This window comes from Colletotrichum acutatum (genome assembly GCF_030867785.1).
Source record: "Colletotrichum acutatum strain CBS 112980 chromosome Unknown BDZ83scaffold_100, whole genome shotgun sequence".
In the NCBI taxonomy this organism is placed as follows: domain Eukaryota; kingdom Fungi; phylum Ascomycota; class Sordariomycetes; order Glomerellales; family Glomerellaceae; genus Colletotrichum; species Colletotrichum acutatum.
Window position 1 is genome coordinate 19,340 of NW_026849094.1, and position 11,426 is coordinate 30,765.

Consider the following 11,426-nt stretch of genomic DNA (forward strand, 5'->3'; position numbering starts at 1 on the left):
TCTTCCCGCTGTGGCCATCTTCAAACCTCCTCTCCCCCTCCATCCTCTGCCTGCTTTCCTCAAGGTAAAGCAAGGAACCTCTTGCACCAGTGAACCTTGTCCGTGGGTTACCGTCCCATCCTATCAAGGTTTTGCTTTGGTCTCCCCGCAACCCCCCTACGAGACACATCTAAATACCACAGCCACCCGCCCTCTTCACATCGGCGCGTGAGCTAGTCCACCTCGTCACTAAACACTTCCTTCTCACGACCCCAGGAAGTGTCTCGGACACCTCACAGTCTTTATTCACAATGGCGACTCATCACCAGCGCCATTCCGCCCCCATTGGCGTGATTCCCGTGCCTCACGGTCCCGAGACGGGCCAGGAGCATGAGGACTACCCCCGGGAACACACCACCGCGCATGAGCGCGAGATCTTTGGTCACGTCACGCGCCCCGACGACTCATACACCACCGACGGTGTCTACTGGGCCGATTTGCCCTGGTGGAAGCGCGTCAACTTCGTCAACAAGGTCGATCGCGATGAGGCCGCCAAGGAGCTCAGGGCCACCGGTGAGATGATGAAGAAGGATCCCCTTTCTCCTCTCACCTGGTACTTCCGCAACGCTGTTCTTCCCGGAGCCGGCCTCGGTCTCGAGGGTTACGTCCTGTTTTCCATCGGTAACTTGGAGCCTCTTTTCGCTGCCGTCTGGCCCGAGTGCTGGGGTAAGGGACACGCCGTTTGCACCCAGAACTGGGTCGCCTCTGTTACATATCTCGAGATTGTCGGCATCATGATTGGTCAGGCCGCTGTTGGTGTAAGTTTAAAAAATCTCGCCTTTGAAAAAGAAGAATCAATTCTGACAAAATTCCAGGTCATAGGTGATTGGATTGGCCGTCGTTGGGGTCTGATTCAGGATGCGGCCATCATGTTTGTCGGTTTGCTACTTTTGACCGGCTGCTGGGCCAGCTCTCTCCAGGGCTGGGTCATTTTCTACGCCTGGTCCCTCTTCTTCTACGGTTTCGGTGTTGGCGGTGAATACCCCATCACTGCTACTTCGTCCATGGAGAACTCCGTCACCGCCGGCCGTCTATCTACGCGCGAAGATCGTCTTCACCGCGGCCGCAAAGTCACTATGGCTTTCCTGATGCAGGGATGGGGTCAGCTCATCAACCAGGTCGTTCTCATCGTCCTTCTCGTCATCTTCAACCGCGGATACGGCAACGGCCCGTACACCCAGTCCGCCGCTCAGTACACCTTCCGCCTCTCTTTCGCTCTCCCCGCCATTGGTACTCTGTGGCTCGTCTACTACCGTACCTGGAAGATGCCGCGCGCAAACCAACAGCTTGCGCTGGCTAAGAAGAAGCAAGGTGTCACCGGTTACGACGTGAACGCTCTAAAGTACTGCTTCCAGCATTTCGGTGGTCGTCTTTTGGCTACTGCTGGCACTTGGTTCTGCAATGACGTTTTCTTCTACGGCAACAAGCTTTTCCAGGGCCAGTTCATCTCGGTTATTTCCAGCAACCCCGATTCGCTCCTGACAAAATGGACGTGGAGTTTGATCAACGTCGTCGTCTCCCTTGCCGGTTACTACCTCGCCTCCCTCTTCATCGACAACAAGCTTTACGGCCGTAAGATGATGCAGCAGGTTGGCTTCTTCATGTGCTTCATCATGTTCGTCATCCCGGCCTTCAACTTCGAATACTACACCAGCCCGGCTGGCGTTCACGCTTTCCAGGCCATGTACTTCCTCAGCTCCTTCTTCAACCAGTTTGGACCCAACTCGGTCACCTTCCTCGTCGCCGGTGAGGTTTTCCCTACCCCTATCCGCGCCACCGCCCACGGCTTTTCCGCCTGCATCGGCAAGGCCGGTGCCCTCCTCGCCTCCGTCTTGTACAACTACATCGACACCCAGACCAAGTTCTACGTTGTTCCTTGGTTCGGTCTCGCCGGCATGGTCCTCACCTACTTCTTCCTGCCCGACACCACCGGTCTCGATCTCAAGGAGCTGGAGCGTCGCTGGACGTACATCCGCAGCGGAAAGGAGGCCGAGTACCACGGTGTCGCCGTTCACCCTACCCATCTCAGTGTCTGGGAGCGCCTCCGTGGCGTCGGCAAGTACTACGACGCCGAGAAGGACCACAAGGCTCAGATCGAGGACATGCGCAAGGAGTGGGAAGAGAGACAGGCGATGCAGGGCGAGAAGGAGCCGGAGGTCTGGGAGGACCCCGAGCTCTTCTCCGAGGCTATGCACGGCTATTTCAAGGAGCAGCACAAGGGCAAGTCTCAGGGTGGTGTGATGCACGACGCCGATGTGTCCGAGTCCTCGTCGGCACGGGAAAAGGAGACGGGTGACGAGATTCAGCCCAGCCCGATGCTGGGAGCGAGGCAAGATCGCACTGATCTCGACGAGAAGAGAGGTTAATTGTGCATAAAGTGGCTGTTTGCATTATACACTTTAATGAGGAGTACTAAAAATGGGCTATGGAGTTTACATGGGCGGACTACTTGCATTGGAACTGGGGCTTTGGGTAGAAGCATGCTCAGCATGGCGTATAAGACGCCCGAATATTATTCTTAACGTATTATGACTACCATACTTGTTGTCCTTCTTCCTGATGACTTTTTGTATTGATACCTGTCGTGTTCGATAGCTGCTAATATAGCCTTGCTAGATGCGTACATATGGAGCAAGGAGTAACCGTCATTTAGGTAGATGGAGGTCGGCTTCTCATCCCTTGGAAACCCTTGCAGCAGGGGGGCAGGAAACTCGTAGCTGAGGCTCACAATCTAAGCAAATTGCGCCAAAAGCTTGAATGCGTGCTGGTGTGGGTACCTCTATAACACCAAGTCAGCTATGAAGGTTACAGAACGGCCTCGGCGACCCCGGAAGACGGCAGACGGCAGACGGCAAATGGGTGCCGTGCTGGCGTATGATGCTCAAGGTATGGGCCACGTGAAGGCTGTCGGCGCTCCGGGTAGCTGAATGGATTTGAGGATGGCACCTGAATGATGAGTATGTAAGTTGTCTGCTGTAGAAGTTCACATGACGGGAGCTATCAGTGCGTTCATCCTTGGCGGGCCTCTTGGTTTCGGGAACCTGGATGTCTTTCGTAGTTTGACAGCCCTATCTAGTTCAAAGAGAACCTTGTGTAAAGGAACAGAACGTGTAGGACCAAGGTTAAAGCCTAGGACTTTGGGATAAGCCAGAATGAAAGGGGTCTTGGAATTAGCAGGACGGTGGGATGGACGGATCTCCCTTTCGACTTCACGATCCACTCCGAATACGTCACAGGTAGTGGTGGAGATGCGTTGACGACGAAGTAGTTCTAAGTATCATGCTCAATGACGTTTGTCGATGAGGGGTGCTTTTGAAGGAAACCGTGGAGGCACTTGCAACGACATCTCACTTGAGATTTGCACCCGATATGTATGTCAATGTACGCGTGCTGGCGCCGTTGGGACTGATCGGTACCAGAGCATTGAGGGAGGATTTATGTCTGCCGTCCATCTACCGTCTGTCTCCATCACTGATCGCTGGGGTACAAAGTGAGTGCTCGATAGGGACAGCACAGTATAACACTGAAAGAATACAAAGATTCCTTGTAGTTCCGGACAGTGAATAGCCAGAAAGGCAGTACTCATACCTCAGGGCTGCCTCGCCAGATACAACGGAACATCTCTGTATCAGCTGCTTCGACCTCCGGTTCAATCTCTTCTGCTACTGAGCTCTGAGAATGGGACAATCGCCCTGAGAGAAGCTTCTTGTTTTCCAGAGGCTCAAATAGGGGGAAACATTGACAGGCTCACTTGTTCAACTTCAAACATACAAGCAGTTCAAACGTATTGGCCAGTAAGATGATCTCATGATGTATGAACATTCTTAATCCCGATATAGATAATCTAACTAAATCCTTAATTGTGGCGGCCCGTTTTCTCTCAACATCTTTCTGATATTTTTCGCCGTCATACCAGCCAGCGGATGAGGCTCCATATCCGGATCTTGGTCGGCCTTGACACTAAACTCAGCACCACCATCCACCGCCGCCACCTGTGCAGGCAACACGGGCAGATGCGTATGCGGATCATACACGGCGCCCTTGGGCACAACCTTTGTCTGCACCGTCGCGGACCCTTCTTTAAAGGTACTCTCCGACGGGCCCTGCGTGATCAAGTTCTTCCCAAACACCATCGGCGTCGTCCCAGACGCGATATCCACCCCCTTAATCGTCCTCTCTTGAATCCTCAGCGCCGCCTCGGGCTGGTTGAAGGCGGACAGGTGACCAGCAAAGAACAAGCGCGTAAAGGAGAAATTATCGGCCTGCTTCACCTCCCCCGGTATCTGCCCATCCGTGTTGGCAGACATGTTTACGAACCCGGCGCTCGCCCAGTTCGCAGTGCCCAGCTGCGCCGCGACGATCTGCGCACCAATCATGTTGCTGTCGTAGTCGGCGTCGCCGGTGAAGAGGGAGACGGTGATGCCCTGCTGGACGAGATTCTTGAGAGACTGCGTGACCAGCGCCCCCGTACGGCTGTCGTCGCCCGTGGACCCGAAGGCGATGGCCGTCTGCACCGACGCCTGGCTAAAGTTGTTGGACGCCCCGATGGCGGCTTGAACGTCGGCCCTGTTGAGGTAGCTCACGAATGTGGCCGAGGGGTATGGCTCGGGGAGGAGCAGGCGGATGTCGTTCTCGGCGCGGCCGGCGTTGATGTCCCAAAAGTCTTCCACGTTCTTGACGCAAAAGGCGTCGGCTTCGGCGCAGAGCCTGTCGGTCGGCTGGGCATTGCAGGCGTTTTGACGGTCCTGGCAGCCGCCCTGGCCAAACATGTTGGTGAAGAGCTGCTTCTGCTGGGTGTCGTTGAAGGGCTTCACGTCGTAGGGGTTACCCGGGGAGACGGAGTAGTTGAAGTAGGCACCGAACTGCACGCGGGTGTCCATGAAGCCGTCCTCGATGGATATGGACTTTAAGGGCACCTGGACGGTACCTGGGGCTTTTGCCTTGTTCTGCTGGGTGATGAAGTCGGCGAAGACGGGCACGTAGTGACCGCCGTACGACTGACCGTTGATGTGTACGCCGTTGGCCGTGTATTGCGGGAAGGCGCCCATGATCCCCTGCATCACCTGGTAAAAGACTTTCGCGGCGTCGGCCGTTGAGTTGGGCGTCAGAGAGACGTCCATGGAGGAGTAGGTCCCGCACATGGGGTCCGCAGATGTGCACTGCTGGGGCACGATCTCGGCCGTCTTTGGGTTGACGGTGCCGTTGACCAGGTTGGTGAAGGAGAAGCCGACGGTCGCGGGCTGGTCGACGAAGAGCAGGTTGCTCACCGTCGACCACGAGTTTGGGTTGTCCACCACTTTGCCCTTGGCGTCGATAGAGCAGGGGCCGATCTCGGTGAAGAGACCGTTCATGGAGGACGCTCCTGGCCCGCCGTCGAGTCTGACGGTCAAGGGGGCCGTGGCGGCATTCTGTCGTGCTTCAAACATGTAAAAGTACATGTGCTGGGTCGGACTGACGTCCACGTAGCCGGCGAAGCTCTTCACGTTGGGGTTCGTCTCGCAGATGCCGTTCGGCACCTCTTTAAATCGGACATTAACGCCTCCGGCCCCCTTGACCGTCTTGAGATCCGTAGGCTGCGCAACGAACTGCCCAGAGATCAGAGATGAAAAGAAAGCGGCAGCGCAAACGAGAGTAGCCCGCATAGTCATGATGTTTCGCTGCCGCGTCTAGCGGACAGATCTACGTTGGTGGCTACTGTTGGAACAAACAGTGTGAACGAGCGGATAGTATCGATCCAGATCGACCCAGATCAACCAAACGAACGAAGCCTGCGTATACATACGAGTTGTTCCCTCGCTATCGGTAAAGAGCCATACCCACGTGCCTTTAACGTTCCATCCAGCTGTTTGAAGGAGTGTCTAGTTTCCTCACTGATCACGAAATGGCATCGTCTCAGAGCCTATAAGCATGGGCAATGCTGGGTGGTCCCCCAAACATGCTAGGTAAGAAAGCTTATTTGTCACCTGGGACACGGACTGTCGAGTAAAACGCCGTGGATGCCACGGATTTGTTGTCCGTACCACTCAGGGTCCAAGATCAGACAAGGCTCATCCATCTCCAAGTCGGTCGACTCGGCTAAGAGAGAGCCAGGCGCTAGGCAAGTTGAAGGTGCTGGTCGTCTCAAATCATGTTGGTGGCTGACAATTGAGCACGGGCAACGAAGTATATGACCCGACTTGCTTGGTTTCCTTTACACTGAGGAGGTGAATAAAGACGGCTGTGTAGTGCGTACGAATTCCAGCCTCGTGAAAGCTAGCCACGAGTTTCATGAATCTCATGTTGTTTTTGCGATGACAAGTGTATAAGTATAAGTCGCCGTGGCTGAGCCTTGTAAACGATGAAGCCATTGGTATATCAGTACAACCCATGTAAAGGGACTTGCTAAGCATATTCAACAACGACAAGACGTTGGTTACTAGTAGAACGTCGAGGACCTATGGTCAAGTTGTGTAACCACATTGAGTTCTTTCAACTGCCAGCTCGTAAGCTCTTGCCAAGGAGAACAACAGGCGAACACTTCGACTGAACGCGCGATAAGCTCACGCGTCCCGAAAGCTGAAGGACTGGGATCCCCCTCGGAACTTCCGACTTCCGACATCAGCCGCAAGAGCCAACAAAAAACGCCCGCAAAGTTTCATGTCCCCCATTGATGTGATGATGCTTATATGTTTACCTCGTCCCCACATCGAAAGAACTGCGTGGGTCGTATCGAATTGTAAAGAGTCCCACTTGGCTATGTTTTCTTTGAGCACGACTAACGGTCGCCATGCATGCTTAGTAACACGTGCTACGTGCCTCCTAAGCACACGAATCACTTAGCGGCGACCGCCGTAGAAGAACTTAATTGATTTGAGCTAACGGAATGACCCGATAGTAAAGAGACTTGGATGTTCCGCTGATCGGACGAAGGAACGCGCGATAGATGAGTTGGAACACCGGAAATCACGAGGATTGCATTGGGCGCTGGCATATGTAATCAAGCCAGTGTCTCTGAGTGGATAGCGGCATCGCCCGTTATAGAAAGTGGGGGAGGGTATGGTGCTTGGAGGGGTCACTCTGATTAGACGTCCATAGCTTCCGAGAGCTTTCAATGACTTCTCATCTTAGCTCAACTCACTCATCCAATTCATCACCACTACTTCTCATTCACGTAACTTGATAACTCAAGACTCATCAGGTATCAGACTATCGTCACTGGACTGAACAAATCCAAAAACGCAACCATGTTCACCGGCATCGTCGAAGAAATCGGAGGTCCGGACCCCCCATATCTCACCCTTGACTCACCCCTCACCACACATCAAACTTGCAATGCCCTCAACTAACATCCCACCCTCAGTCGTCTCCGAGCTCAACCCCAACGACGAGACAGGAGGCACCTCCCTCACAATCACTCTGCCAGAGTCCTCCACCCTCCTCTCAGACTGCCACCTCGGCGACTCAATCGCCATCAACGGCGTCTGCCTCACCGTCACATCCTTCGAACCCTCCGGCCCCCCCTCCTTCAAGGTCGGTGTCGCCCCCGAGACCCTGCGCATCACCAACCTCGGCTCCCTGGTCAAGGATTCGCGCGCCAACCTCGAGCGCGCCGTCCGCGCCGACACCCGCATGGGCGGGCACTTCGTCCAGGGCCACGTCGACACCACGGCCACCATCCTGGCCGTCACCCCGGACGGCAACGCCCTCACCTTCCGCTTCGCGCCGCGCGACAAGGCTGTCCTGCGCTACATCATCTACAAGGGCTACGTCGCGCTCGACGGCACGAGCTTGACCGTGACGCAGGTCAATGATGAGGAGGGCTGGTGGGAGGTCATGCTGATCAGCTACACGCAGGAAAAGGTCGTTGTCGCGAGCAAGAAGCCCGGTGACACTGTCAACATTGAGGTGGACATGATGGCAAAGTATGCCGAGAAGAGTCTTGCGGGTTACCTCGGTGGTGCCGGCAGCGCTCCGTTGGAAAGAATGGTTGAGCGTATCGTAGCTCAGGGACTTGGTGGCAGGTCTTGAGCAGAGAGTATATGTGCCGAAAAGAAAACGTCATTCCTAGTTATTAAACGAGCTTCTTTCATACAGCTACTTCATTCAATAAGTGGGTTTAAAATGCGTTCATTCATACAAGCCGCCATGCGACATATATGGCTGGGGAACCGGTGCGTGATACCCCCGCGTCCTAACCAGCGACGATGCAAGGGACAAACAATCCGTCAATCGGAACCAATCGAGTGACTATATTCAGGATCAATGACGAAGAAAAATAAAAATGAACTGATATAAGATCACAAAAGCTCAGCCTCCCTCACGGGGGGCCTACGAATTCCCAGGGGACTCTGACCAGCCTCGGGTGTAGCGATGCTAGGATTTTCACGAGACTCGAACTCGAGACCTATGGGTGCGGGGCAATTCAAACGAGGACATTCCCCGCCACGTCATAGGCCTTGGTGAAAAAGAAATCTCTTTCGTGTTATTATAAAGGGTGGGTGGTGAGTGTGAACCCAGATAGGTGAGTGAGTCTATAGATTGTTTCCTGTATTATCACAATAGGGGTATTCTAAGCATCATCAAGCATCGCCCCAGACCTCGGCTAGCCGTTGACTAACGGCCTTGGCAATTTTCTTGCGCCCTACCAAATTGGGCAGACCGCTGATAACCATCTCCCGTTTCCTCTTTAGCCCTTGCTCGCCTGAGCCGCACTCCTGAAACGCCTTGATAAAATCATGCGGTGTCTTCCACCGCTTCTGAATCTCCAAAGCCTTCTCTCCCGTAATGCCCCTAGTCGTCATGAGCATTTTGAGGTAAACATCTCGTAAGGTCATCATGTCCGACTTGGACGCCAATGACGCAAATGCCGCGTATGTGATGTAGTAATTCGTCGTAGGCTCTTTCACCCGAAGGTGTTCTAGCAACGGCAAGTAGTTCTGTGCTGTCAAGACCGGTGTCGGGATGACCAAAAGCGACTTGCATTCGTACATCTTCTTGAGCATGAACGTCATCCGCGCAAGGTACCGGATCGTATCGTCCATCTTCTGGGTCTTCTTCAAAAAGTAGCCATTAACTACTTGCGTAGACGCGGTGGCGGATTGAACCATTTCCTCAATCTTGGAGAAATACGCCGAATCCAAGGCAATTTCCTCGACTATGTAGACAACGTGTTTGACTCCAGATTTGCGAAGTCGAAATTTCTGCTCGTGAAAACGGCCATCCTTGATACTGCTAACAAGGTCGTCTAGTCGCTTGCGCTCAATAATCCAATCCAGTACAACCTCATCTCCCTCTGCGCCGTAGCGGGATAGGGCGTTGGGATCGTGGCATTTGGCGATCCATTGTGCATCACCGACGTCCAGAGCTCGCATTATGGGTTTTACGCCCTTTTTGGTGAGCTCGTCTTGCATGTAGTCGCGATCTTTGACTGCTCGAACTTCGCGGATGTCAAGGGCGAGATGAACAGTAAAAGAACCGGGTGCCAGCCGAATCGGGACGAAGTTTGGTAACGATGCCTCGTCCGAGACCATTGGTCCATTCGCGACAACGCCTTCGTATTCTGATATCGTTCTCGGCCGTTCGGCTGGCTCGACAGATGGCGAAGCTTCTCTGTCCAACGGTATGGGGGTCAGATCAACCCCACTGGCAGGTCCGGCACGCGTACTGGGGCCTGCGATAGCATAGTCGGCTGCGCCGCTTGCTTCTGCGGTCTTTTTGATGCGTTCAGCAACTTCCCATCCCTCATCGGTAAGAGAGTACCGTCTCTGTGGGCGGCCTTTCTCGCAAACAAGATCCTTTTCGATAAGCGTCTTCATCGAGTTCCATGCCGTGTAGTACTTGCCAGGGTCACTGGGTGCAGAGAAGGATGCGTCGCAGTGTTCCTGGGCCAACTCTATGAGGCTGGCTTTGGTTATTCCAAATTGTACACCATTATCCAGTGTGGAGAGTGATAGTAAGAGAGCGTAGGCGCCAGAGCGATATGTTGGAACGTAAGGCTTTATTTTGCGTGCTTTCTTGGGTGGAGGGGCGTCTTGATCTTCAGCAGCGCCGCCGACGGATGTGCGGTCTTCCTTGAATAGCCGTGGATTCTTAGGCATTGGCAGGCCGTTTGACTCGCAATGCTCCTTTAGCTTATCAGTCAGACGTGAAGAGAGCTTGTCTCCGAAGCCCTTGAGCTGAGTGAGCTGGCGTGGATGCTTGAAGGTGATGGGGCATGCCTTGAGAGACTCATAGGCATTTCGATAGGTGGAGGTGCTCTTCATGTTTCGTTCTCTAGCAGTATCCAGCCACTCCTTGACCCAGTCAAGGAGCAGAGGATTGGCGTATTGCTCGTGTTCGCCAGCCATAGTGCTGCTGTGATGTTAGAGTTTCCTTGGGGTATCCGTACTTCAAAGATCATTGCCCAGAGCTGAACGCCAAAGAGAGCATCTCTGCCGGCAAATATGCAGCCAGGCTAAGAAATTCGATTTCCAAAAGAAGAAAAACGACGCCCCAAAATGCAGTTGTCGACTTGGATGCCGAGCGTGCCTCGCCGGCTGGAAAGAGGCGAAGGAGAGGGTGGGGGAGGAAGGAAACTTGGAGTCGCGACGCGCAGACACGCCAAGCAGCGGCACTTGGCGTAGAGTGGTCATCACGAATCCACGTGACAAGAGGCACTAGGTACTGATACAAAGTACATCCGAATCCTGTGCCAGGACCATAGTGTGTTCTGAGCGCTGAGGGTGCCAATCACCTCCTGAATGACCAAGTGAGTGACACAATAACCCACCGATTGCTTCAGCACTACCACAGCTTCAATTGAATATTTCAAAAACTTTGGACTGAACCTTGTTTCGTCGGGAATAGTATGCAAAGCTTTAGATCCTTTTAAAGAGTCGACTTGACAATATCCATGTTGATGAATAGAAGTCGCCAGGATGTCTTGAGCGGCAGTTAAGGTGGTCCGTCACAAAAGTAAGTACTATGTAGTGCCCCTCATGGACGTTGAGGAGGGGCAATCCGGGCTGCGACCCCACTCCTTCCTGTTGTGGTAGGCTGCATCCATCCAGCGCCCAGTCTGACTTGCATGATTGCATCACGGGCAATGGGCTACGGCGGGGCCTGCCTGTTGAGGTCGCCGCTGTTCTCGCATGAGGTAAATGGCGGGGAGCTGAGGTGAGCCTGGCAGGGACGTAGGTAACAGTTGGGTGGAGGAAACAGCACACTGGAATGGCGGCCACCGCATCCAGTTTCCAGGTCAGCAAGCACTTTCTGGTAAGGTAGGCAACTGGCAAACTGCCGCCCTCCATTTCTCTCCACTGTTTCCTCGTAAACATCCCCAGCTCCATTACCGACTACGTTGCCTCTTTAATTCTCTCCTTTTTCCACCCCGGCCATCGCTCTTCCAACACGTCAAATCCCTTTTTGAC

The 11,426-nt window shown here is 53.9% G+C and overlaps 4 protein-coding genes across 4 annotated transcripts; 2 read left to right on the top strand and 2 right to left on the bottom strand.

Annotated features, from left to right (window-relative positions):
• Positions 1-290: 290 nt before the first annotated feature.
• On the top strand, positions 291-2,405 carry BDZ83DRAFT_585832 (major facilitator superfamily domain-containing protein; the record flags this gene model as incomplete). The annotated part of the gene is made up of 2 exons (XM_060505875.1): positions 291-797; positions 855-2,405. 2 exons carry the CDS (start codon positions 291-293, stop codon positions 2,403-2,405), a joined length of 2,058 nt encoding a protein of 685 aa, XP_060361260.1.
• A 1,482-nt stretch (positions 2,406-3,887) lies between these two features.
• Positions 3,888-5,687, bottom strand: BDZ83DRAFT_654965 (Alpha/Beta hydrolase protein; the record flags this gene model as incomplete). Its single annotated transcript, XM_060510767.1, has 1 exon — positions 3,888-5,687. The coding sequence occupies one exon, from the start codon at positions 5,685-5,687 to the stop codon at positions 3,888-3,890; it is 1,800 nt and encodes a 599-aa protein (XP_060361261.1).
• Positions 5,688-7,103: 1,416 nt separating this feature from the next.
• On the top strand, positions 7,104-8,497 carry BDZ83DRAFT_632690 (riboflavin synthase). Its single transcript, XM_060508988.1, has 3 exons — positions 7,104-7,293; positions 7,379-8,189; positions 8,276-8,497. The coding sequence occupies exons 1-2, from the start codon at positions 7,263-7,265 to the stop codon at positions 8,044-8,046; spliced, it is 699 nt and encodes a 232-aa protein (XP_060361262.1). The 5' UTR covers positions 7,104-7,262; the 3' UTR covers positions 8,047-8,189; positions 8,276-8,497.
• Positions 8,380-10,594, bottom strand: BDZ83DRAFT_632692 (crossover junction endonuclease MUS81). Its single transcript, XM_060508989.1, has one exon. It carries the CDS (start codon positions 10,362-10,364, stop codon positions 8,598-8,600), a length of 1,767 nt encoding a protein of 588 aa, XP_060361263.1. The 5' UTR covers positions 10,365-10,594; the 3' UTR covers positions 8,380-8,597.
• Positions 10,595-11,426: the final 832 nt, after the last annotated feature.

Coding starts and splice junctions, on each gene's coding strand:
- BDZ83DRAFT_632690 (XM_060508988.1), top strand. CDS start 7,263: ATGTTCACCGGCATCGTCGAAGAAATCGGAG. Junction 7,294..7,378: donor CATCGTCGAAGAAATCGGAG/GTCCGGACCCCC, acceptor TCCCACCCTCAG/TCGTCTCCGAGCTCAACCCC.
- BDZ83DRAFT_632692 (XM_060508989.1), bottom strand. CDS start 10,364: ATGGCTGGCGAACACGAGCAATACGCCAATCCTCTGCTCCTTGACTGG.